General features: G+C 39.7%; 1 protein-coding gene across 10 annotated transcripts in view; it reads left to right on the top strand.

Annotated features, from left to right (window-relative positions):
* KLHL15 (kelch like family member 15) overlaps positions 1-27450 on the top strand; it is a 29091-nt gene extending 1641 nt beyond the window's left edge. Inside the window, exons 1-4 of one of the 10 annotated variants that reach the window (XM_055801615.1) lie at positions 2322-2441; positions 2951-3064; positions 11784-12495; positions 20591-27450. In XM_055801615.1, coding sequence (XP_055657590.1) covers positions 11791-12495; positions 20591-21700 — 1815 coding nt within the window. In that variant the 5' untranslated portion in view covers positions 2322-2441; positions 2951-3064; positions 11784-11790 and the 3' untranslated portion in view covers positions 21701-27450. Of the gene's footprint in view, positions 1-1010; positions 1103-2321; positions 2442-2572; positions 2730-2950; positions 3065-3223; positions 3553-10030; positions 10052-10115; positions 10222-11783; positions 12496-20590 lie in introns of those variants that run through there. The other 9 variants (XM_055801619.1, XM_055801613.1, XM_013294818.3 and 6 more) reach the window with 9 other exon arrangements.
* Positions 27451-27655: the final 205 nt, after the last annotated feature.

Here is a 27655-nt window from a genome sequence, read left to right as displayed (position 1 = left end):
ACAAAGTGTTGCTCCTATTTTAACAATGAGATTATACATTTTACATAGTCTGTGATAGGCTTGTTACTTTGATTCACTGTATTTGGAAATATTTGTAGTATGAAGAAAAACTAGGGAAATCTGAAGACTGCAAATGTCTAATTATTATGGAATCAGAATGGTTTGGGTTGGAAAGGACCTTAAAGGTCATCTAGTTCCGACCCCTCTGCCACGGGCAGGGACACCTTCCACTAGACCAGGTTGCTCCAAGCCCCATCCAGCCTGGCCCTGAACACTTCCAGGGATGGGGCATCCACAGCTTCTCTGGGCAACCAGTGCCAGTGCCTCACCACCCGTGCAGTGAAGAATCTCTTCCTTATATCTAATCTAAATCTACCCTCTTTCAGTTTAAAGCCATTACCCCTTGTCCTATTGCTACATGCCCTTGTAAAAAGTAGCTCTCCAGCTTTCTTGTAGGCCCGCTTTAGGTACTGGAAGGCTGCTGTAAGGTCTCCCTGGAGCCGCCTTTTCCCCACGTTGAACAACCCCAACTAAAGTAGGTAAAAACACTTCTAGGAATTGTCAAGTATATTATACATACAACTTAAAAAAGGTTAAAATTATTCAAATTAAGGCGTGAATAGTATATTAATATAACTCAAAAATGTATGTCCATAATTTTATTAATTGCAGTTCATTTAAGGCAGTGGGAACTACTTACTAACCAACTCTGTACAGATCCATAAATCAGAGGGGTCAGCCAAAAGCTATGTAAATTAATAATAACTAAGCTAACGTTGATACTGCTTGTCCTTGTTGAGGGCCCAAATTTAAATGTCACATTTTTATTTAGGAAATTAGAATTAAGGCGTTATTAAGATACTTTGATTTCTTTCAGTAGAGGCAAATTTTCAAATGTGAAGAAGGGGATGGGTTTTTTTGGTGCTTTTAAATGTTGACAATAAGTATGTCAAAGCTGTTGGGTGCATTTTGGTTTGTTGGTTTTGGTGTGGTTTTTTTGGTTAGGTTTGAGGTCCTTTTCTGTGGCAGTGTGTAGAAGAGACCTGAAGATCATCTTATGCCTCAGCTTGCCACAAACTACAAACAGCAAAATGACAGACAGGTAAAACCAAAACAGTCCTGCTTAGCTTTTTCCACCCTCGCTGCCCTATAAATGTCAAAAGTCTGGAGAGGGCAGAAGGATGCATGAAGTTTTATAATTTCTGTGTATGAGAAACTTACTTTCTACTCCAGTTCTTCTTTGCTGCAGCATGAAATGTGAGTGGGTACATGCTTGGTGCAGCAGCAGATGTATCTTGTGAATCAGGGAGAGAATGTCTTTCCTTTGAGACTTAGGTGGCAGGAACAGTAGCTGTCTTGGCAGAGTCAGTATGTAAAGGTCTGGGTTTTTTCACCTTAAGTGCACAAACAACAGGTTTTAAAACAGTGACTGGGGAGATGGGGCAAATTTACTGCATGAGTAAGCAGATGAGATAGGATAGTATGAAGTTTTCGGAGTAGAGGAGGGTCAGACTGTTGGGATGAAGGAGTGAATGGGAGCAGGTTGATTGCGGCGTGGAATAAGTAGGCCTGAGGGAGCAGTAGGAGGGCAGTTGAATGGAGTGGAAATAACAGTGGGAAGTTCTTTGTGAAGCAGTGTGTGGAGGAGCTGGTTCATTGTGTGAGGCTGGGAAAGGTGGGAAGGACATTCAGCTTGGGGGTGGCAGCTATAGAGGAGGTACTCTCTTGTTTTATAAACCAAGAATGGGGTGTGGGTGGTAATGAAAGACTGAAAGTAGGTGGTGAAGGGGACAGGAACAGCAATGAACATGGAGAGGATGGCAGCGTGCAGCCTGCTGTTCAAAGCAGTCAGTGACATAGGTGGTGGGGGAGAGAGGTACGTAGCAGGTGGTGGATGGTTTGGGGGTGGCAGTGGCAACCAAAGGTCCACGTAGTTCAGTTCACCTCTTGCAATGAAGTTGGAGTGCCAGGCAAAGGCGAGATGGAGAAAGCGAGGTGATGTTTGTGCTAAGGCAGAGCGCTGTTCGTCCCGGGCTGGGATGCTCAGTTCCCCGCGGGCTGCACGCACTGTGTTGCTGAAGGGCAGCGACCCAGCGTGCCCGCGGCCGGTGGCCCTGACCCGCCGGGCGCAGGTGGCCTGCTTCCCACGGTGGCTGGCAAGGCCGCCTGGGCAAGGAGGGAGCTGGGATCTGCCCGCAGCACCTGCGGCCGGCCCGGTGCCGGGGAGGCGCCCAGCAAGCTCCCGCCGGGGGCTGCCGTTGCCCGGGGCGGGTCGCGGCTTGCGGCAGGAGCGGGCCCGGAGGCGGAGGGAGGGCTGGGGGAGAGCAACGCCGCTGGAAGCGGGTGCCTGCGGATCAGCGTCCCCGCGAGTCGGGCGCAGATGATGCCTGTCGGTGCCGCTTTCCCAAGCCCCAGGCGCGCGCGGCCGCCGCTAGGCTCCGGTAAGGGGCGCCTCGGAACGGGCGTGCCTGCCCGGTCTCCCCGCGGCTGCCGGGGTAGGGGGGCGGCGGCGGGGCCGGCCCGGCGTCTGGCCGGCACCGCAAGGGGCAGGGGGGTGGGGACCGGGCCGGGCCGCCCCGAGGCGGGAGTGCGGCGGCGGTTCGCCGCCCCGGGCCGCCCCCCCCGCCCCGCTCCGCCGGGCCCGCAGGTGGCGGCGGAAGTGACGGGCGGCGCGGGGTGCCTGTCGCGGGGGAAGATGGCGCCTGCGGCCGTGCTAGGCAGCGCAGAAGGTAAACAAGTGTGAGCGGCGGGGGGCGGGCGGGAGCGGCAGGGACCCCGGGGGCGAGGCCAGGCTAAGGCAGCGCAGGGAGCGCCGGTGCCGGCACGGCACGGCGGGGGGCGGCTCCCCACCTCCCCCTGAGCACGGACCGCGGGGAGGAGGGAGCCCTGGATCCCCCCTTCCTCCTCCGCCTCCTCCCGACTTTGCCTCAGTCATTGCCCCTCTCCTCAGCCCCCCGGCGCCTCCCGCCGCTACCGCCGCCCCCGGCTTTATGTTACACGGAGGCCCCCCTCTCCGCCGGTCCAGCGGGAGGAGCCGCGTCTTCAGCGCCGCCGCTGCCGAGAGGTAGGTGAAGCCGGCGCCGCCGAGGTCCCCCGGGCCCTCCCGCCGCTGCTTGCCCCAGCGAGGGCGGCCCGCCCCCCGCCCCGGCCGTCAGGGACCCTCCTACCCGGGCTGCGCCGGCGGGGCGGTGGGCCGGCCGGGCGCGGGAGATGGGGGAGGCGGGGAGGCAGGCAGGCTGCGGCGGGCACGGCCGCGCCGGGCCGTGCGGGCGCCGTGAAAGCCTTGCGCGCCCGGGGGGCGGCCCCAGCCCCGAGCCGGGCGCCGCGGGCAGCAGCGGCGGGCGAGTCTGGGACTCGGAGCCCGCCTGCCCCCTGCGCCGCGGAGCCCGGCCTGTGAGCCGCCGCTCGCGGTGGAGCGGCGCTAACCGTGTCGAGCAGGCAAGCTGAAGTAGGTCGTCTGAGTGCCTACCTCGAAAATGGCTATTTCCCCATCAGCGACGTTGGGGGAGAAAAAAGTATCATTGAGCTGAGCGAGCAGACTTGCCTCCCAGGGTTGGTGCTGGAGCTTTGACCTGGTGGTAGATACTTAACGTGTTGCTTAAAATTGTATAATGTTCTTGGGTTTTTTTGTTGTTTGGTAGGCTGTAGTTTTGGCTTCCACCACCCCACCCCACCCCACCCCCCCTTTAGAAAAATAGGGGAACCGTGAAGCTGCTACTGGATAGAAGGGCAGAGCTACTGAAGCCTTGCTTCCTGTCGACTTCTTTGTTACACTTTTCCCGAAGATGACAGCCCAGCTCTTTCACCACCATTGCCCCGGCTCACACTCTGAGCCCCTCCTTGTACCGCCTGTGCCAACATCCTGTCTGTCTTTTTCCTTCCAACACCTAGCCAACGTGTTTAATTTCTACCACATGTCCTATAAACTTTCCCACTGTCACTCATCTCCTTTCACTTTCCTTAATTATACCCTATGGCTGGTTTGGATCTACACGTGTGTTGATTTGCCTTTCAGCAAGCAAAGCAGAACTGATAACTGTTGAGCTCACACTGGAGATGTCAGATCTTTCTCATTTATCCAGCTGCCAATTTTGGGGAAATTTGTAGAAATTCAATATGTTTGAAATTTCTGTCTTTCTGACAAATGAGGTTGACATTTGGCAATAAGGTCAAAAGCTGCGTGTGGTGAACAAGAGGCACAATCTCATTAATCTCATTTTCTCAGAACGTGCTATAAGTATTAACCAAGTTAGTAATAAATACACAGAAAATAATAAAAAGACAACTGTGAAGGGTAGTTCAAATACCTGAATTTATATTAGCATTATTTTCACTAATACAGTTTAAAAACTGCTTGTAGCTCATTCCCTTTTTATTATGCTAAACATTTATGATGAGAGTCCAAAAAAAAATTAGATTTGTTGCTACCAAGAAATACTTGTTACTTTTCTGTGTAAAATACACCTTTTTTAATAAATATCTTCACAATGAGAAAATCACTATTAATGTTTTTTTCTTACATTAATTAACATAAATTAAAAATTAATCATTGTAGAAGCAAACCCCCAAAAAAATTATTTAAGGAATGCTGGCACTCGAGGTAGAGCAGTCCCGACCACTTTGAGAGCGGTGGCAAATCTGTAGTTTTCATTACTACCATCATTTAACTCTTAGGTATTAGTGATAGAGGTTTTTCTAGTTAAAGACAGTTCTTAGGGATATATTAAAATATTTTATACTTTACACCTGTTCTGGTATTGGTAAATGTAATTAGAAGAGCATTGAGCTGAGCTTGCTCTATGTTCAGGAGCATGTTTTTCTGTACAGGTGTAGTGATGCAATGATCTTTTAGCCAAACGATTTAAACTGTCTTAATGTCTGTGAAGTGCAGTTACATCATCCGCATAATGGACTAATATCATGAGAAACTGATGCGTACCTCACTGATGTTAATTCATGAGACAGCTGAGTTTGGATTCAGTTAGGTGAAGTTAAACTGGTCAAGTAACTACAGCTAATGCATATGCCTGGCAGTCTTAAAATGCTTGTCAAGCATATACTTTCATCAGAATCCTTTTGATAGTCATTCTGAAGCTTGATTTAAGGGCTGAGCTGGAGAGTGTATTTTATTCTCTGGTGGCTGGTGGTGTAAAATGGGAAATTTCTGACATATAATCAGTTAGTATTCATCTAAATAGAACATATGTAAAAATTACACTCTTCAACAGCTACTTTAAAACAAAATGGTTCTGATATTTTTGTGTGTGCACGCATGTGCACTTGTAACATTTGAATACTGTGCAGGAAGAGTAAATTGGTTATAGCACAAATTTTTAGGAACAGAGAGCAATATGAGCTGGGAAACCTATCCATTATGAATATGTGCATGTGAGAGCACCAACACATCCGCTTCAGTTAGACGTTTCTCAAAAAGAAAACAAAACACTCTCCTGGTACTGTGCTCTATAAAGATAGCTGAAGACTACTCAGCACGGTCCTAGAATTACTTAGACTGATGTACATGATGTACAACCATACAGAGCTGAGACACAGTCCATACTGAGTTTTAGTGTTTGGGTTATAACTAGTTCTGATAATGCTTCTAGCATAACCATAATGACCTCGGAGACATCAGAGTTGTGTTAAAGTACAGCTGTTGCTACAAACTGATGCACATCGCTCAGAGATAGCAACATGGGTAGGTTGTAAGAGAAGCTATCATGGTCAGATACATGCCTGTAAGAAATTCTTCATGCAGTGTGGACAGTTTTCAGGAGTGCCAAGGTTTTAATTTCTAGAGTTCTGGCAGTCTGGTTCCTCTGACTGGCAGCTCCTAACTTCTTGCTTCTAAACTAATCCAGTGTTTTTGGAATTCCCAGCATGGATTGGGTGAAATCTTTAGTGTGAACCTACATGTTTAAGATAAATAGTTTCCCAAGCTTAGCATATTAATTATAAAGGATTTTAGATAAAATACATACTGACTTGATGTGTTTATTTCCTACGTTTGCAATTGTAGCAATAGAAAGTCTCAATATCCACTTGTTATTGATCTGTCTCACTTCAACCTTGCTCCTTCTGTTGCTGTTAGTGGGGAATTACAAGGAAGAATGTTAGTTCGCGCAAGGGTTTAATGGTTTTAGTGTCAAACCATGTAACCAAAGGCTTAATTTGGGGGATAAATTATTTATGCTGTGTAAACATATATTTATACACAAATTGCATTTTCACTCATTGTGGTACACTGCATTCAAAGGCCCAGTTTTTAGTGATAAATACGTGCAGTTGTGAATGCTTTGCTTCTGTGTGCAAATCCCTGTGTGTATTGTATTTTCATACATATGTATAACATTTGACTATGGAGAAATGTCCTATTTGTGCAGGAGACTGTTTTAGCAAAACTAGAGTCAAAGAATTCTGCTCAAAGTGGTCTTTGCTATGCACTTCACAACATAAAGCATAGGTAATGGCTTTAAAATTAGCATTTAAATGCATGCATTTGATGGGTGAAAGGAGTGGGATAGAACAGATTATTGGATTTTGAGCTCTATTTTAGTGCCTGGTATAAATAAAACTATGGTTCTGTATGTCTGGTGCATTTTTTTTTGTGTAACTTGTAGATACGGTGTTTTATTATGTGACAATTTACTGTTCAGCTGTGTTCACATAGGTGCTTTCTCAGAATTTCTGTGAGGTAGTTAGAGTGAACAAGCACTTCATAATTTGTAAACAAAGGAACTTGCTAGTTCTCAGTATCTCAAATGACATTAAAGGAGAAATCTGCCTTTCAGATGGTGTGCTAGAGTTGGTATTGTCAATATGTTCCTAGAACAATCATTTCTATGCCTAGGAAGTGCATATAAGATTACAAATGACATAAACATGCTTATTTAAAGGGCACTTCTTCAGGAAGTACTGCTTTTGGGTAGATTTTTAAATCAAGTAGGGCATGAGCCAAAAGCGGGTATTCCGTAATTTCCTTCTCAATAGCCTAAGCATTTAGACTGTGCATTTCTTCTTGTGACTAAGAGCCTCAGACACCCTGAGAAAAGAAGGTTCTCCTTGTTTAGCAAGAAAAAGCAGTCTGGAACAGGGTTTTCAGACTTTTGTTACAGCTGCGGAATAAAGATGAGAAATCAGTGTTCCAAGTAAGTGCTTTCACAGTCACAATGGAGTAGACTCTGTGATGTACTATGTGCTAAAAGAGGAAGAAATGTCAGGAAAAGCTAGTAAGGTTAAGTGCATTTCTCTTCTAGCTTTTCAGCAGAAATTCTTCCTGTGCTGCATTGTACTGATCAGCTCTAGTATGTGCAGAACAATGCAGAACGTCAACTTAGATTCCCCCCACCCCTTTATTGTTTACATATTGGAATTTTTTGTTCCAGTTTTCTTATAGACCACTGTAGGCTACATGTCTTCCTTAGGATTAAATGTGCTATTAGGATTTGCATGCATGAAGAAAATCTACCTCTCAATTTTGCATTTCTATTGGAAATGCAGGGAGAAAAATCATTGTGTTATTGTCCTCTGGGGAAATAAGCTGCAGCATTTGAATAGTGCATAGAATTACATCTAAGATTGCAAGTATGTGTGGGAGGAATGGCATAGCTGTGCTTTACAAAAATGACTTCATTTGAGAGTATTTTGTATTGCTTTTATAATATTTGAATTACCACATTGCTGTTTACTTTTGACTGAGGATATTAGCTGTAGAAATAAAGATTTTAACCAGCTGACCATAATACACATTTCACTATCTAGTTTCCTGGTTTCTGTGCTATTCTAGCATCCTTGTGTGTTTGCACTGGCCAATACATTTTTGTGTGGTAAAGAAAAATATATCTGCTGATATTGTGTATGCCTTTATGCCAAAAAAAAGGCTGTCTGCTCTTTTTATTTAATGCAGCAAGACAGTCTTTTGCTTTTCACTCAGAATTCTGAAGCTTCTTTGGATGGTGTTATGGAGAAGTCTTACTGGTTTTGTCTCTACTTCAATAATCCATTAAATGCTGTCTGGTGTTTGGGAGGAAAAATATTTTGAGATTGAAAACTGTAGATTTACTAAAAATAATATGAGCAGGGATGTGAAAAGAAGGATTAAGTGACTTAACCCTCCATATTTTTAAAACATTCTGAAATTATTATTTCAGAGTGTTGACCACTTTGTTGCCATTGTAGAGTTTTGAGGGTGACTTTGGGTTTTAATATATTTTTACAGAATAGCCAGTTTTAGGGAGGTGTGAATTGGAACCCTAAAAGGTATTCCCTAAATGCAAGGTGATTGGGTTTTTTTAAATGTATTTTGGTGATTCCTACTACCTTATTTTTTGATAAATTTAAAATTTGAAGGGTAGTATCTTATATCTGATTAAAATTTTTTTTGCATGTATGTCATTTCTATTTAATCAGAATTAAAGGGATGGTCGCAAAAGAAAAAAAAAATCAGTGCAGTCTGTGTAAAAGAAGCTGGATTGCAGAATCACAGAGTAGTTGAAGTTGGAAGGGACCTCTTGGAGGTCATCTGTTCCACCTCCCCTGTGCAGCAAGAGCCACCTAGAGCCAATTGCCTAGGTCACTCTCTGATGTTGGGTTTTGGGGTTTGTGTATTACTTACTTGTTTTCATCCTTAAAAGGAACCTGGAGGTGTGTTGCTGGATTTGGTGTGGTTACCCTCTACCATTTGTCTCTGCTTACCTCCTCTTGCCAGCCTCTGGGGTTTTGTTTCTTTGAGGGTGGTGAAAGAGGCCTTTTGAAGCTATCCTATGTAAAAGTTAATTTCTCTCCTTGTTTTGCAGAGTACCTATAATGTAATTATCTTTCTCAAGTTAAGGGGAAAGACCCTAGTATGTGTTTAGGGCTTACTGATGTGGTTCTTCTACGTTGTTCAAATAAGCAGTAACGTAGTGCTGTTTTGAAGAAGTACCTTCTGTGAGATGACTGCCTGCATGTGCCTGTGTGATGGGAGATCCTGTTGTTTTCAGATTGATGTATGTTGCTTCAGTCACCTGGGGGAATGCTGCTTCATTTCTGACTTTTTTTTTTTTTTTACCCCCAATATATTTTTGCGTTACTTTGTTCACGTCTCACATCTGCAAATTCTAACTGTCCTGTCCTGTTTTTTCCTTCGATCTTGGAATTGAAGCTGAGCCGTGTGTATTAATGGTCTCCTAAATAAGTGCAACTTACACAGTTGTGCTGTTTGAGATTCCTAGTAACCTCTGAATCTCTTGGCTTGTTTCAAACAAAACTGAGAGTGAGTTGTTTCAAGTTGCTGCGTATTTTGTGAAAACGGATGGCCAGTTGAAAGGCAAGTGACCCATTAAATCTCTTGAACAGGAAAGAATGAAGTATGAGCTCAACTATTATTAAATACCAGAGAACTGGGGGTGAGAGGGAAGGAGGTACAAGTGCTCTAGTGAAAGAAGAAAAAAAGCTAATACTAGTGTTTACCTTTTCTATTTGATACCAGAAATCCAATTAGAAAGCACCATCCTGTAAAGTCAGGCTTTATGCTTCCTCTTCAGTTTGTTGCTTCTTTTTGAGGTGGTAAGATTTAGTAAAGTAATTCTTTCCTTGTCTGCTTTTGTGTAAGAATTAGCAACAACTGAGAAGAATATTTGATGGTAACTTTTCTTTCTGGCAGGCATGCGCTGTGTTCAGGAATAAGAGACTCACAATATGAAGCTCCAGAGCAGTTGGCGTTTTCTCTGTCTTCAGTGGCATTGAGGGGGGAGTGCTGCCATGGATAGTGGCAAGAAAGTGATCGGATTGTGTGTCTTGCTGCTGCCCTTACTTTCAGGAATTTGAATTTTGTCATAAGGCTTTAATTGTCAGGAACGTTCCTGGCGTTGACTGTATTGTGCACAGAACCTGTCAGCAGGCTTCAGCAGTGTGGGAGCAGTGCTGATCTGATTCCATGAGGTGTGGCTACAAACACCCACACACCATTTTAGTTTTGCATAGACAAAGAGTATCTCCAGTTTTGTTTTCCAGGATATGTGCTGATGAATTAAGGAGAGGAGATGATTATCCGTTGATGGAGTCTAATCAAGTATGTTCCAGTTACAATGGCAGCAGTCAGGCTGTGGTGCTTGAGGAACTGGGAGTGATGTGATAACTGCTCTCTGAAGTTGTGAAACCTGGGCTAACCTAGAGTCTCTTCTGGGTCCATATACTGCTGTAAAGTTCTATAACCTTGAAAATCAGCACTTTTAAAAATACGTTAGTGTTATTTAGCTTTTCTTGTAGGTTACCGCTACCAAAACATTATTAACATGAGTTGTTACAGGAAATCCAGAGTTAAATGCACAAATAACTGAATGTTGCAGTGTAATTTAAGGGGGGGGTAAAGTGAAATAAAAAAGGTCGAACCAATTCTAGTAGCTGATTAATGCCAAAAGGGGAAGGTGTTGCTCTTTCTCCCAGTTCCTGCTCAAGTGTGATGGATGTCCTGCCCTCTGCATCAGGTCTGTTCTTGTGCAATGCCCAGGGCAGTGTCAAGTCAGCTCACTGATAAGCAGAAAGCTCTCTGGTTTTGAGGTTTTGTGTGTGCTGGGGAGTGGTTGTGTCTGTATTGTGTGTGTCCTTGTTGTGTCCCCTCTGCCCTTGGTTTAGTTTTCTGTCAGGTTTATGAGTTGAATTGGCTTTCTAGAGCAGTCCAGTGAGCCCCAGGAGTGACTCAGAGTAAGCAGCAGGAGCTCAGACCCCAGAATGAGGACAGAGGGAGAATGGAGCGCACTGTCGCCCTTTGGTGATAAATTGTTAGGTTGGTTCAAGCTGCCTTGTGCAACTTCACCCTACCTAAACACAAGGAAGTTGAGCAACATTTTGGGAAATTCCTGGATTTGGAATAGTTTTTGGTAGAGACTTTTACTGAATATTATCTTCCTTAACTTTAACAGGGTAGAATCCTGCTAGTCTGTAATTTTTTTGGTTTATTTACAGTTTGATGATAGCTTGCACATAAGTAACACTGCATCTGTAAATGTTCAAATGCTTATTAAGCAGTTAAGCTTCACTAAACCCAATATACAGAATATTATTTATTGCAACCTAATCTTGTCAGTGCTTCCTCTTGGCATAGTATTTTGCACTTTATAAATTCCATCACCTAACTAATCCCTGTAGTAAGAAATGGGGGGGGGAGGGATGACACACAACATGACGCACATGACACATGATGATGACATTATTGTTATTACAGGAGAAGCGAAACGCAGAATTAAATAGTATCTCTGAAAATGTTCAATTTCCTAGAAATAACTTTTGAGTAAATTGGCATACATTTTTAAAGAGACTAGAATTTTTTTAGGTTATACCTAGTACAGATTACTGGAGCTTGTTTCTGAAGTTAAGGAAGTACAGCTTCCTTTCTGAAACCTTTGATACTCAAAAATGGGTGTTTCATTGCTCCCCTGAGATAAATTCTTTAGTAAGATTGAGGTGGGGGAGAGGAAGAAAAGCATGACAATATTTTTAGTATTGTATATTCACTATCTGACCACTAAGTAGCTTGGAGTGAGGAATCATTTTGACAGTATCGCATAGTTGTTCTTGTTCATTACCCTTTCTTTAAAATGAGAATATTTTGGGGGGAGAAATAGTGTTTTAAGTTGTTTCTTAAGTTGATTTTTCAGCTGAAGAGAAAACAAAAATGATGGTGAAAACTTTTAAGTCTTAATAAAAGCAATCTCAGGTAGGATTTATCTGTCAGGAAGGACTTCTGATATGTTACTAGAAATAACAATTTATTTTTATTTTTATTTATTTTTTCTTCCCCCCAGGTGATTCATGGCAGGGGACGTGGAAGGGTTTAGCTCCTCCATCCATGACACCAGTGTCTCTGCTGGATTCAGAGCACTGTATGAGGAGGGATTGCTTCTTGATGTCACACTTGTCATTGAAGACCACCAATTTCAGGCCCATAAAGCACTGCTTGCCACCCAGAGTGATTACTTCAGGATTATGTTCACAGCTGATATGCGAGAACGAGATCAGGACAAAATCCATTTGAAAGGTCTGACAGCTACAGGCTTCAGTCATGTCCTCCAATTCATGTACTATGGAACTATTGAACTGAGTATGAACACTGTTCATGAAATTCTTCAGGCTGCCATGTATGTCCAGCTTATAGAGGTGGTAAAATTTTGCTGCTCTTTTCTCTTAGCTAAAATCTGCTTAGAAAACTGTGCAGAAATTATGAGACTTCTGGATGATTTTGGTGTAAACATCGAAGGAGTCAGGGAAAAGTTGGATTCCTTTCTGCTAGAGAATTTTGTGCCACTCATGTCCAGACCTGACTTCCTTTCATATCTGAGCTTTGAGAAGCTCATGTCTTACTTGGATAATGATCATCTGAGCAGGTTTCCAGAGATAGAGCTGTATGAAGCTGTTCAGGCCTGGCTGCGCCATGATAGAAGACGCTGGAGGCATACGGACACCATCATTCAGAATATCAGGTTTTGTTTGATGACACCATCCAGTGTTTTTGAGAAGGTTGGTGCATTTGAAAAGCAATAGACAGGATTCATCATTTAGCTAGGGCAGCATGCCATTAAATAGGTAAGATTCCGAAACCTATTAGGAGGAGCAAAAAGGTAGCATGTATACTTCTATTAAACCCATAGAAGACAAACACCTAGAAGTGTTGTCATCTGATTATTAGATAATAGTATGTACAGTGGCTGAAGAACAGGTAGGTTTACAGTACATGTTTTTAAGTGACTTCATATGGAAAGGACATTTTAAGTAAGGTCACTTATATCAAGTTCTATTTCAATCATTCTTACTGTTTTCCACAAGTTTCTGCTTGCTTTCCAGGGATTTGAGCTGCATACAGTATGTAGGGTGTGTGTCGTGATACTTGTTATCAATATAATCAAAGCATAGTGACTGTAGATTTTCCATGGTTTAAGTATGGATTTTTTTATTTACAAATGACAACTAGCATTTGCAGTTAAATCTTGCAGGGTGGTGGTGTTGCTGTTGTATCTTCAGTGCTTGTGCTGTTACACAGCCATTGGAAGTAAGCCCTGATCCTGCAAAGTTACATATACATTTGTTTCTATGCAAGGCACATAATACAATCAAAAGTTACTAATGGTGTGAAATGTAATGATTCACTTTAAATGTCAGAGGAATCTTTGTAACAGGTGATCTGAAATTCAACTGATGATTGTATGTGTTAAGAGGTTAAAAGAAAACTTGCTTTTTCTACTGTTCTGTTGAAGAATAGGAAAAAAAAAAGAAAAGGTGTCTTCTAGTTCCCGGGAATCTCTGAGTATTTGTCAACAGTAAAGAATTACAAAACTTTGTAAGCAGCTCTCTAGCAGGCTAACAGTAAGGGTAGCCAGGTTAGGAATTACTTAAAATGTGCTGTTTTGTTTTAACAATGCATTTTGTGTGATTAGATACAACTTCAATGTGTATTTTTCACCTCTCAGTAAAGTAATAGGGTTAAGACCCTGTGTTTTTCTTGGGCTTTTTACAAATTCATTTACCATATATTTTTACTTGGGTATCTAGTGAGTAACAGATAAGGTTGTTTTGTTCTTGGTGATTTTAAGGGCTACTGGATCATTTAAGCAGTAATGCTTACACTTACTTGTATTTTAAATTATAAAAGCTATTAATTACTTCAGAGACCAGTGAGTTTTTGTATTTTGGACTTTTTTGTGTGTGTGTGAATTGAGTAGAGTAATAATATGTAAAATATATTTATGATCCTATATTAGCCTATAGACTACACAAAATGAGTACCTAAACATATTTTAGAGCAGTAGTGTTTATATTGCGTTAAAACATTTCCAGCTATTAAGAACTGAACTCTGCACAATGCTGTGTGGTGTCTTGTTTTTAATAACACTTTCACCTTATTATGTCATTCAAGCCCTTCAGTAGGAAACTAGTAGGATTCACAAAGTTTTCTTAAGGTCAGTCTAATAGGGTGAGACTTGTGTGAAAGAGTCTGCTTCAGCTCTGAGGTGTTGGGGTACAAGTACAAGCATCAAGCTGTCTTCGGTTAAATTTCTGTAAGCGCTAGTGGTAAGTGTGTTGGGTCTTCAGTGTTATATTTAGGTATAACTTCGGGAGCTGCTTTTGGTGTCAGTGGTATAAATCCTGCACACAGTGCTTCTCATGTTTTATCTTGACAGCCACCAGATGGCCAGACAGATACAACTTACAGAGAGAAGGCATTTTCAGCATCCCAGTTTACATACCCGCATGTAAATCTTTATCTGTGAATACCCTTTCTGTTAACTGTATGTGGGAGTAGAGAGAAGCCAGTGCAGATTCTGGAGCGGGATATCTCAGCAGAGGGAAGCACAGCTAAGTGTGTCATTTGTTGTTGCAGCTAGGAATGTATTTGTGTTTTGCCCTGGCTAGAGAGCATTGAGTAACCCAGCATGACAGGTGACAAAGGATCACTGCAGTTGGAGCTAACATCAAAATACATACCACATGTTTCTGTCTCTTTTTTTTTTTTTTTTTTTTTTTAAATAAAAGAGTATTAACTATTCTGGCAGTAACTGGAGGAGAGCTCATTCTGTGCAGAAGAGGGAAAATATTGGTAAAAACTGCTTTTCTTGGAGATGCAGAAACAGAATGCACTCTTTTCCTGAAGCCAGCACATGCTACATGCCTGCATGAATGTACCAGACACTCTGAGGTTGACTCTTATGGTTCAGCAGACTCATATTTGCTATACAGCGGCTGGCTTGTCATATACTCTTATGTAATTTTCCTAATATGCATTTCTAAGATGCCTGTCATTGTAGTATATAAATAACTTCTATAACTTAACTTTGCAAGTCACAGTAAGGATACTTTTGGCCTTTTAAGCCGTTCTATTTCTTAAATCATTTTTTGAAGAGATTTACAATCTGAGTGGGATGGGTTGTCCTTTTTTTAAAAAAAATAAAGAGTGACTCCTTGAGGCTGATGTGCGTTTGGAGTGCACAAGTGAAGGTGTAGCCTGTTGGCTTATTGTAAACTGCTTATTGTGAAATGTCCCAGAAGAACTGCTGCTGAATACTCTTTTTGTTCCTCAGGCCTTAAAATAGATGTAGATGTATGAGGGAAAATGGAAAGTTAAATTAAGTAAGGATTTGAGGAATAGTTGGAAAATAAAGGCAAAGTGCATGGCAGAAGCACGAGTTCCACTACCTGTGTTACACTTTTCTTTATTTGAAACATATCCATGGCTCTGTAAGTCTTGAGGAAGTTTGGAGATAGACGTTAGAGGGCATTTGTTCTGCATCATCTCTGTGTTATTGGAGGCAGCCATGTCATGATTCCCCTTCATACTGTTAAAGTCCATACAGTTTTTGTATACTACACAGATTGAAATGATGTTTTAAAACCTGTCCTTAAAATGGAAAGGGTTTTTTTGATGTCCGTTCTGTAGGGTTTGTTATGGCTAGCCCATGCTGATTTATAAATTAGCAGCTTAAATCAGAAACTTACTAATCACTTGGGTGCATCAGCTTCTGCTTTAGAGGTAGGATGAATAGCGCATTACATTATCTTTGAGTATGTGCTTTCTTGTCCCTAGAAAACAGTAACATTTGAGCAGATGTCATTGTAGTTTTATGTCGTTACTGACACCTTACCTTTATTATGTTGAATTTCTTTTTCTTTTTTTTTTTTCTCATTTACCTCCATGTCGTAATTCATGTATCTGTTCCTACAGCTTTGTATGCTGAAGGTTAGAGTAATAAATGTCTAGTGGATGAGATTAGTGGGTCCCTCTTACCTCTTACCTGAAATAGGTGCTTGCACTTTATTTTTATGTCTAAATGTTATTGCTGACTTGGATAGATTTGCTAGCAGTATTTATTGTGTGCTGAGCATCTCAGTTCTGGCATATAGATTGTTGGGTCCACTCCAATTTGAGAGATCAAATTTGAGTTAGATTCCAGCTTGATTGTGATGATTTATCTTGCCAGTTTCTAAAAAGGAACAGCAGAATACTCAATTTGAGGGCATTGTCCTTGCTGCACAGAGGCTGTGTCGTCTTGTCTTTCTGTGATTAGGCACTTGTAGAATAGCCCTTCGAAGCCCTATACTGGTGCTGGACATGGGATGTAACTAGGTAATGACCCATGCTAGAAAAAGGGAAAGTTAAGTACAGTAGCTTGTCCAGTGCTATGTATACTGATGTTTGGTTGCAACGTAATTTTGGTTGCTGCTGAAAATTTTAGAGACAGGCGTGACTTTTTCTATTTGACTGAATTTTAATTTGGAGTAAGTGTGTTAACATTTTGATGTTTTTTGACGGACTTATAGTTATGCTTAGAGTATGGCCAGAGATAAATAGATGTGAAAATAATCAGGATCCTAGTTAGCAGGACTGATGTGTCTTTACTGGAGATTAAGCTGAATCAAAGCTGAAGTATCTTATTTTTTTTTTTCAATAAAAGGAAAAATCCGCTCTCTATGATAGAGTCACATTGTGAGCCATCCAGATCTTTCTGAACCAAGCTGGTGTCTAACCCATATAATAACATGTTAGGATTTAGTTACCAGGTGTACAAATAATAGATGTTTAGTTTAGGCACTTTAAAAGTAGCTTTTCTTTGCAGTTTTGAAAGCTTTTTCCTAAAAGCCCAAGTAACAAAAATATAAATAGAGCAATAGCTATAAATGGTTGTATGAAAAAAAAAAAAAGAGGGGGCAGCTATATACTGAAGTCAGACTTGTGTTACAGAACATTTACCTTGCATTTCATTTTTCTTCCTGCAGTTTATTAGTTTCCTTAATTGTTTTAGTAGGGGAAGAGAAGTTGAAGAACATGACATGAGATGCATCTGGTCTTTTGTGGGGATCGCTTTTCAAATTAGAAACTAATGGCTTACCCTTTTGGCTTGACTTTTTCAGAGACTATAGATGGAAAATTCTGTAATTTGCATAGCTGCTGCAACTAGAAAATCTTGCATTGCAATACAGCAGAAAAATAGACAATGATTAATAGCTGGATTAATTTGGAAAGCCAGCAGTTTTTGCTGGTGTTTCACTGATTCAAAATGAAGAAGAGAAAATGTATTTAAGCTCCAATTTACCATGGCTGGAGGGATGGTGGTGATTTTGGTGAAGTCTTAAAGTTTTTGGTATTGACTGCCTACAGAGCAGATAGGGAAGTGTATGCTTTTAGTTATTGTCTTCATCTTCCTTATTTATGGAATGATACATTTGATTTTCTTTATGTTGTTCCATGTCTGTGTAGTTAAAAGTCTGACTGTGAACCACTGTAACTGGTAGATGATGCAGTGGGGTAGTTCTTATTAGAGTTCTTCAGGGAGCTCTTAACACTAGCACTTTGTCCCAGCAGAACCTCTGTAAGAAAGTTTTGTCCAGTAAACTGTTGAAAAGGATTTGGAAAGAATGAAAAAAACACATGAGCAAAGCTTTAACACTTGGATTTAATTCCTTTTTTACAAAAGACTGAGGATGGTAAGGAAGTCCAACTTAAACTTTCTTTGAGACCCTTCAGCAAGGTAACAGAGTGGTTTTTCTTTAAACTTTGAAAATGCTATCAAGCATTTGTATTTTTTTTTATCAATCCAAGGTTGATGATGTACTTTCAGGAATTTTAAAGAAAATTTTTAATAAAAAAGAATTGTTTTACTTGAAGGTTCATCATGGCTAGAGTGCGTTTTCACCTGTTTTGGATGTTTTGCAGAAACATTTGAGTGATCTCTCTTTAGTTTCTTGGTAATTAGGGGCACGTTCCTTACAGAACTTCTCCATTTGAACTTAACAGGAAAATCGGTCTGTTTGGAAGCACTAGAGGTAATGGCAGAAACGTGCATTTGAAGGCTAAGGGGTTTCCTTCAGCATATGAGTGTTGGACAGCAGTTCCCACAAAAGGCTTGCTGAAGGCCATGTTCTTTCATCTATGGAAACCAAAGTTATGCACAACTTACAGTTGTGTTTTATTACCTAAACACCTAAATTTTAATGCTTCTCTTTTTTGATTTAATGTAATTAAATTTTGATTTACAATGTAATTAAAAACATTGTAAAATTATTGAGAAATATAGGTGGAGGGTTTTCCTTACTGTGGGCTGAATAGCACTCTCAAATAATTCTGGATGATTTCACGCAGACAGTATTTGAATGTGAAGGTGGGCAAACTGACCTGAATTTTCTTTGTCTTCGTTTGCATCAAGCAAGCATGAGCAGTGTGTACTTTCATATAGGTATATCCTAACTTGTCTTAGAGCCTCATCTGAGCCTCAGAGGAGGTACTGCTCCCACTTGGCAGAGGTTGTGCTAGTGAAAGGTGGAAGGTTAGAAACACTGCTATTTTTCCTCAAAAGCAAAGTCTAGGAATCCTCCAACTATCTCTTCTTACCAGAATTTAGATAGTGTTATCACTTCTGTTTTGGGGGATGTGGGGTGGATGTGTGTCTGAATCTTGTTAGAATTTATAGTGCTTGTATATTTTCACGTTCATCTCTTCCAAGATGGTGCTTGTTACATAGCTTGCTTCCCCATGAACTTCAGTCTGAAAGAGCTGTTCATTAACTGGTAGTTGCATTTAATTCTTAGATGTCTTTCTGTTTGAAGCTAAGAGATAGAGGCTTTGCTTTGATGTTAGTGCCTTTGTCAAGATAAGCAGTAGTAAACTAATAGATTGATTCCCTTGTCTTGAGATTCTGTAGCTGGAATTAAAGATATTCCTTGTTTCCTTTAACATGCTCTCATGGGGTGAGATTTAGGCTACGTGAAGGAGTAGCATGGTGAGGATATATGAGTCCTATTTTAATTCCAGTTCCTGGCTGGCATTTCAATTTCTAGATCTAAAGACAGAGTTGTAAATGTTGAGGGGGAAAGAAAAAGCATTTTCCATCTCTGCCAGGCTTTGCTGGCGTGCTTCATGTTGTAAACATGTTGATCCTGTTGTCTCCCATAACCATCCAAGAAAACCTGAAATGCATATAGATGGAACAAAAATAATTTACCTTTTTGTTTAATGCTGAAAATGAAAGCTCCAGTTTGGGAATGCGTGAAATAGTCATGCTGCTTTAGAATTTGAAGGTTACTTCTAAGGATAAAGTAACCCAGCCACAATTTTTTGTTATTTTAACTTCCTGATTCCTATTTTGTAACCTTAAAGGCTTTCTGTATTTTACCATTTTGCTGTGCTCTGGTTCTCCCTACCACCCCCACCCCAGTGTATTTTCTGGAATGTGTGTTCAATCTTTTCAGTCAGGCAGGCAAGGTAGACTGTTTATTCTAACAAATGCCATATGAGCAGACCTCCTGCGTTTGTATCATACATTCTTTATTTGCAATAAGAAAGTAGATCTGTTATTCCTCAGAAGAGTTGAGCTTACTGTAGGTCTTTTATAAGCACTATACTGATGTAAACCTTTTTGCTCTATAACCACCCCCAGTAAAAATGGTAGAAGGGAGTTGGATATTCCCTGGAGAATAATATATGCAATCTGCATGTGACCATCCCCTTTTTCCAAGTAAAGAGAAGTTGAACATGTCAAGATAAAGTAAAGGAAAGAAAAAGTGTACATAAAAACATCCATTCACTATAACTCTTGAGCTATAGAGTGCTTTACAATGGTAGGTTAGTATGCAGGGGTTTTTGATTTGGCAGTATCTAGCAGATTTTATTTGTTTTAGCAGTAATGCTGTGTTAGATCAGCCTGTATAAGAAGAGTGAAGTGTCTTTGAAGAGAATTGCATGGTGACCTGAGGGATGCCTGGAGCTAAATTAATTAAAATGTTCCAAGACAGGGGTATGTTCTGGAATTGTCTCAGGAACTTAAATTGGCTTGGATGGTAGGAAGGGTCTTGGAAAGGTAAATTCTTAGAGATGGCACTTCACTACTATATGGTAATTCAAAGGTTGTAACTCTCACCTGGGAAGTGCAAGTTCAAACCTGCTTTTGCAATTTACCAAATAAATGCCCAACAAAAGGATTACAGGTTGAGATGTTCTCCTCTTGTGTTAAAGCTGTTTGTTAGCATGTGGAGACTCACGGAGGGGAAACCATGAGGTAACTGTCATGATGATGGTTAGTGTAATCATGTGTTCTGAAGGAAGGGGTTTGGGTACCTTCCCTTCCCACCTCAATTAAATACCCCTGTGAGCAGAGCCTAGCATTTGGGAATACCTGCTTGGGTTTCACTGTGAGAATTCAGCAGAAATTAGACTAGGGTAGACCTTGATAAATACAGAATGGGTGTGTAGAACGTTTTTCAAACCAAGAAAAGAGTGCATTTTCAATATCGGTGCTTCATGGATTAAGCAGAAGATGAACAAAGGCTTTTTTGGGGAGAAAGAATAATGTTTTCTAGTCTTGGGGATTTCCATTGTGCCTAATTTAATCTTAAATTCTTCATGTGAGTATTCTGCTGAAAATGTTAGTCACTGCTGTTAATCACTAACTTGCCTTCTGGATTTTGGATAACAGTACATTAGCTTAAGTCTTCATGCACAAATGCAATTGCTCTCAAGATTGCCTGAATGAAACTAAGTAAAATAATCTTCTAATGACACATAGTCATTTAGGTTTTCTGGAATGTTTCTCTTGGTCAGAATTTTAATATCTTTTAAATGTATTCATAGGTAAAAACATCAGAGTTTTATCGATACTCCCGGCAGCTGCGACATGAGGTTGACCAAGCCATGAATTACTTTCATAGTGTTCACCAACAGCCTTTGATGGAAATGAAATCGAACAAAATTCGTTCTGCCAAACCTCAGACTGCAGTATTTAGAGGAATGATAGGACACAGTATGGTAAACAGTAAAATTCTTCTCTTGCACAAACCCAGGGTCTGGTGGGAACTAGAGGGTCCTCAAGTACCTTTAAGACCAGACTGCCTTGCCATTGTGAATAACTTTGTGTTCCTATTAGGTGGGGAAGAACTGGGGCCAGATGGTGAGTTTCATGCTTCATCCAAAGTGTTTAGATATGACCCAAGACAGAACACTTGGTTACGAATGGCAGACATGTCTGTTCCACGTTCTGAGTTTGCTGTTGGAGTTATTGGGAGGTATGTTTATGCAGTGGCTGGGAGAACGAGGGATGAAACATTTTACTCAACTGAACGATATGATATTACTGAAGATAAATGGGAGTTTGTGGATCCCTATCCAGTCAATAAATATGGACATGAAGGGACTGTGCTTGGTAACAAGTTGTATATCACTGGTGGAATTACATCTTCTTCAACTTCTAAGCAAGTGTGTGTGTTTGATCCCAGTAAAGAAGGGACAGTAGAGCAGCGAACAAGGAGATCTCAAGTGGTCACTAACTGTTGGGAGAACAAATGCAAAATGAATTATGCAAGATGCTTTCACAAAATGATTTCTTATAATGGCAAGCTTTATGTCTTTGGTGGTGTCTGTGTGATCCTGAGGGCCTCCTTTGAATCTCAAGGATGTCCTTCTACAGAGGTTTATGACCCAGATACCGATCAATGGACTATATTGGCTTCTATGCCAATTGGTAGGAGTGGTCATGGTGTAGCTGTTCTGGACAAGCAGATAATGGTTCTTGGAGGCCTTTGTTACAATGGTCATTACAGTGACTCAATTCTCACCTTTGATCCAGAGGAAAACAAATGGAAAGAAGATGAATATCCGAGGATGCCGTGTAAGCTGGATGGCTTACAAGTCTGCAGCTTGCACTTCCCTGAGTATGTTTTGGAGCATGTTAAACGCTGCAGCTAGAACAGAATGAACAACCCAATTAAATATAAAAAAGCTATAACTAATTTGTCAAACAATACAAACCAGTTGAATTCCTTCAGAGACATTACTTTGTGTATAAGAACAATTGCTAATTGCTGAAGAGAAAAAGGATGTACAGGGAGTGTACTTACTGAGTTTATTAGAAAAGCCCAATAGCTGGTCTGATACTGTAAAAGCTTTGGGTTTTTTAACAAACATAATTGTAAGTAGGGGAAAGAAAAATATATTTTTGAGTGTGGTTATTTTTTTGGTAACATTTTATGTCCATAATACTACTACTTTTTTTTTTTTCTTAATGGCCATTATACCACTATGCTTCTGAAATCTATTGAGTTTAACAAAGTATTTGTGGAAGGAAGAGAAGAAAGACTATTTTCATTTTTTATTGAGCGTCAAAATAAAACTCATCATTGTACTAGGGTACAACCAGGTATAAAATAACGGAACTAAACCATTTCTGTATTTTCTGTTGTATTTTGGATGATTTTCCCATTAATTGCAAAGTATTCTCAAGTCTACTAGATGTTTTTGTTTTCCCTTATATGCATTGAAGAATAATCTTAACCCTTTGCATGACCTTTTCCCTGGTTTTGTATAGTAGTACCAGTAAGTCAGCCAAGAGGCAAATTACACATTTTCTACTAAATTGAAAACAAAACATTTTTATATTCCAAACATTATTTCTATGCTGCCTTCCATTGTCTGCATTGTGTTTGTTGGTGAGTGAAAAATATATACACACACATGCATACACTGTAAAAACTATATATAAATACATCTTTTTATGTGCGGTTACAATATTATATTTTAACTAGCACACAGATTCAGCCATATCTGTTGAATTTAAGGTATCGTGCTATCCTTTAATGAGCTAAATAATTTGAAGTTCTTAAGTAACCAGAGGCCTCATTTGGTATCAAAATATCTTATCTTTAGTACATACTGATTGATTCAGTAACTTCAGACTCTTTATATCAATGCTACGTAATGAACTGTTGATAATTTGTTATTTTATAAATTATTTTTTAAAAAGTAAACAAATCTTACCTGAGCTTCTTTTATGTTTGAATGTGTTGACTGGTTTTCTTTTTTATGAAAATGGACAATGTCAGTAAGTAAATGCTCAGCACTGCTTCAGCCCACAGTTATTTTCAGAACCAGATATACTACAGTTTATTCTCAGTACTTTCTTTGTACTCATACTTCAATATGAGTACTTTGTACTTTGTATTGAATACTTTGTACTCATATTGAAGTGGTATAATCTTTTTTATTATTCTTTTAATTATCAACTGCTATGAACTACTGTGTTTTGAAAATGTGGAGTTAGGTGGTTGGATGTTTAGTATCATTTATGTTTCTTTTACAAAAAAATCCTACACAAATACAGCTACTGACCTCAGAGTGCCTGAATTGAGATGTGTGGTCCAAGAGGGCTTTGAACAACACCGTTGTGTTAATTTGCAGATATGACTGACAGTTGATCGGTAAGAATTATCTGCCAAGACATAAATAATAAAAGTAACTATATTCTGATTAATAGCCACTTCTAGAATCTAAAGGAAGAGATTTGGAGAAGTTAAAGGCTCACACTTAGTTCAGATACATAGGGGCAAAATGCTGAAACATGCACCTGCATATTTTGTAAAATTGTATGCCGCTGTGTTTCACTTCCAGCGATAGACTTGACTTTATATGCAGCAAAGCAAATTACTTTATTCAGCGTTTTCCAGTCAGAAATCACTGTAGAAAAAGAATGTACAGTACTCAGGGAGTTAAAAAGAATGCACTTACAAAGGGACCAAAATCACCCTAAATTTCTTATGCTAAAAGTAACACCTCCTTGCCTAAACTAATTTTGAAATAATTGATAGAAGTTAAAACAATGTGTAAAACTCCTCATACTTGTATTTTGGTATTTTTTAGTAGTTATGTTTTGACTTGAGTTGTGAGGATTTGGAGCTATGTGGCAAGTCAGCAGATTTTCTTGGTTTTTTATTAGAAATGGTCTATTGATAGAATATTTTCTTTCCCTACGTTTTAACAGAAAGAGAGAATGTATGCCATCATAGCTGTAGTGGTAAGTTAGTTGCACCAGTAGCGACTGGACCAAATACTGATATTCAGCCTTCTGATGCAGGCTAGTTTGCAGTTAAATTTAAATTTCTCTTAAATAAAATTCAGCTTACTGGGGTAGAAATCTAATTTACTTTCTTAATAGCTTAACTTAAAGCCAGCGTGGCTTATGCCAAAACCTCAGTTTCACTGTGAGACTTGTGTGTACGTTACCCTGCATGGGCGCAGAGATAAACTGACTCAGTAGATGCTGGCTGTGTACAAGTAAAAAGGTTCTGCTGTACATAGTTCGTGGAATATTGTGGCACAAGAAGAAAACAAGGAAGGGGTGGGGGTGGGGGGTGTGTTACTGTTTTTATTCTTTTTGTCACCAGCTCATTTCTCAATAAGTTTATGGAACAGCAAAAACTAATCTCGCTTGAGTAGGCTTTCATGGGCATGTTGCGTAAAGCGCTTCACTTGCATCTAGGCCAGTCTGGGGAATGGATGTGGTTCTGAATACCTGGTTTTCCATGGTTCAGGTGTAGGAGAGAGACATGGCCAAGACCTTTATTAAAAATAATGGTAAGGATGGGGGTGTCTTAACTTACGTTTTTGAGTCTGCATTTAAGCACCTTCTGAAGTTCTGTGCGCTAAGCAACTACCGCTGAAGTCATTGGTGAGTATTGACACTTGAAACGTGAAGAATCAGATCATTTTTAGGTGCTGTTTTTAATTTCCTGTTTATCTTCAGGCACCCAGGTCTGAAATATCTTGTTTGGGATTGTAATAGTAGTTATTCTGTGAAATTCTAACTTGAACTGTTGGTTTCAGCTTCCCTGAAGTTTTGTCTCTGTTGAGAAGCTGGCTGGAACCTTTTGAGCATTAGGAATTATTGGAATTTGCTTGGGTTTAGAATGTTGGGGGGTATGTGAAAATGTTCTGTTAATTTACATTTCTACCGTGCTTTTATTGTTGCAAACATGAAATAGGAAATTAGCTTACATTCTCTTCCATTGCAGTGGAACTTTTGAGGCAGTTATTTTTGTTACTTTATATATCAGAGATATTTTCTTTTTTTTTAATTGAAAGTTTCTGTTTGTATTTGCTTTTAGTATTTAGTTCCAGATAACTTAGTGTTTAAATAAAAAGAAAACTAAGCTGGCTGGTAAGAATTGCCTATTACTATCAAATTTTGAGCATTATGATCACATTAAGATGCATTTTAGAAGACACTTAAATGCCTCTCATTTTCAAGGAAAAGGTAGGTTATAATCTAAGATTATTAATTTTCAACCGTTACAGAATACCAGCAAATCTAATCTCACCCACATATGTAAAATTTAATACACGACCTGCTTTTAAACTAGTGTGTACTTGCCTTTTCTTAAAAAGGTGGACATAGTGAGTTACAGTCTAGGGTCTTTTGGTTTGGGTTTTTTTCATGTTTATAGCAAAAGATGTATCAGCTTCATGTCTTAATTCAGCAGCTAGCTCGAGGAAGAAATTTTGTTTTTGAATGAGCCAGAATGGACAAAAAGGGTAATTGTCCTGTGAAGGTGTTGGACACTTCCAGTTCCCATTCCACATGCTGCTGTACCTGTTTTTAAGGGACAGCTAATTTTCAAAGTAGTGAACAAGGGAAAAGTAGCTCATTTCCCCCCACAAAGTATTGGTAATAGTTACATAGCGAGAGGTATTAGGTGGCAAAAAAAACTTTTGAAATTTTTTTCCCCCATTGATTCAACTGGAGGAAGGTGGTACTTGATTTTACAAAGGCTCTTTCTGAAAGCCCTGCTAGCAAGAGGGGCCAGTGGCAGCATATGAGCTACCTGGCAATCTGCTTTTGTGTTACTTTCTTTTGAAAAGTGTGGATGCCCTACTTTTTGCAGTATGATAAGCAGTCCTGTTATAACTAGCTCTTAAGGGTTTGTGGCTTTAATATTTCCCTGGTTTCTGAGATTTGCAGCCATTTTTTCTTGAGGACCTCCTGCCTTACAAACCCAAGTGCTGTGTTTTTTCATGCTGGTAACTGCTTGCATCAGAGAGGAAGCTTCACTGGACACTCAGGAAGCAAAGGATAAAATTCAGCAGGTACAAATCCAGATCAGTTCAAAAACAAAAACATTGCTTAACTCGTTATGTACATTCTTATGCAAAAGCAGGGTAAGCATTATGGGGAAATGCTAATGGCTCTTTAAAAATAAACTTCAAGTTTGTGTCAGCATTTATATGACAGTCTTTTTAGAAATAGTTGCATTTGTAAAGGTATTTTGCCTTTTAAATATATTTTTCCTTACAAAAAAAACTGGTGAATTGTGCCCCTCATTCTTTTAACACTTCAAATGTGTACTTCGCATATATGAACAGTCTAATATGAAGAAAACGGAAAACTGTAAGGCACTTAAAAAACATAAAAGTGCAAATGATATTAAACCTGTGCGTAAATGTTTGTAGGGTTGGGGGCATCAAAGAAAACATCTGTCCTGCTCTCCTTCCATTAATAAAAATATAGCTGGTGAAGTTACTTGAATAAACGTGGTCCGTCACATGTGACAGGGCTCACTGAAGGAGAGTGGGGAAAGAACATAACTGGAAGGCATGTGTAATCTGTTTAAAATAAAGCTTGCCAGTGTCCTGTAGCTAACATTTTGGGATTTTAATGTTTGTAAAACAATCTGAAGCTGCTTAAAATAAATAATAATGACTACTTTTGCATCTGTATTCTATTTGTGAAAGTTGGTGAATAACTTCAAAATTTCCATTTGTGTGGGTAAACTTCATAAAACATAGTTGTATGTGGCAGGTGGTTTTGAGCACAGCTTTCCTGGTTTTCCCTTGACTAATTTTTTTCTTTATTACTTCCCAAATTTTAATTTGTTTATATAGTCTTCTAAAAATAACTTTCAAAGATAAATTTCAAATACCTTTGGATTAATACTAAGTTGGTAGCTAGGGGAAAACCACTTCTGTTTGCAGATGGTAGTTTTTATTTATGGCTCTGGTAGAAAACCTTATTGTAAGTGTAGAAAATACAGTGTTATGTAGGACTGTAAATTTAGTTATACTTAGGGGGCTTTTATTACCTCAGTGGGACCCACCTAACTTCTATGTCAGTTCTGGGAACAGGTGAAGGGAAGGGTAAGCTAAGTTTTTATTTAAAATATTTTCCCTATATATTGTTATTTTTGTAGATCTTTTAAAAATAAATTATTATATGCTGGAGATTGCAATTCCACTATAGTACCCCACTTGATTCCAGTGTACAGTATCAGATTGTTTGTATTGAAAAGAATGTATTTGATAAGTTAACAGGAAAAGTTATTTTCAAACTGTGCTGTGTTTGTGTCTAGCAATTGGAAATACTTTCCCTATAGAAAATTTAAATTATATATATATATGAGCTCATATGTACATTTGGATTAACTGTCTAATGATTACCCCAGGGCTGCTGTAAACTTGTCTGAATAATTTAAGAATTGCCTCTTTTTAATTGTTTTAAAGCCTTTTTTCTTGGGTGGTTGGTTTTGGTTTTTTTGGCAGAAAGTCATTTTCCCTAGCTATGGATACAGTATGCTCAGACTTGCAAAGACACTCTGTTCGGGTTTCAAACTGAAAAAATGTATAAAATATGTATAAAGAAAAGTGTAAATAAAATATTTTTAATCTTTAAACACTCTTGTGTAAACTTTGTAATACTGATAGTGTAGCGGACCTCAATTGCTTTCTACAGGAATTCAGAGTTTACTCGGTTGAGCAACTCTTCAAAAATTATGTGTTGCTGTAATTCATTATGTTGTGTTAAAGTTCTCCCAACAAAAAGAGTTGGATGGTCTTATATAGTGTCAAGCTCATATCTTTAACTGGATTTTACAGTCT

Source organism: Falco peregrinus, chromosome 4, assembly GCF_023634155.1.
Source record: "Falco peregrinus isolate bFalPer1 chromosome 4, bFalPer1.pri, whole genome shotgun sequence".
NCBI lineage: Eukaryota > Metazoa > Chordata > Aves > Falconiformes > Falconidae > Falco > Falco peregrinus.
This window is presented reverse-complemented; position numbering and strand designations above follow the sequence as displayed.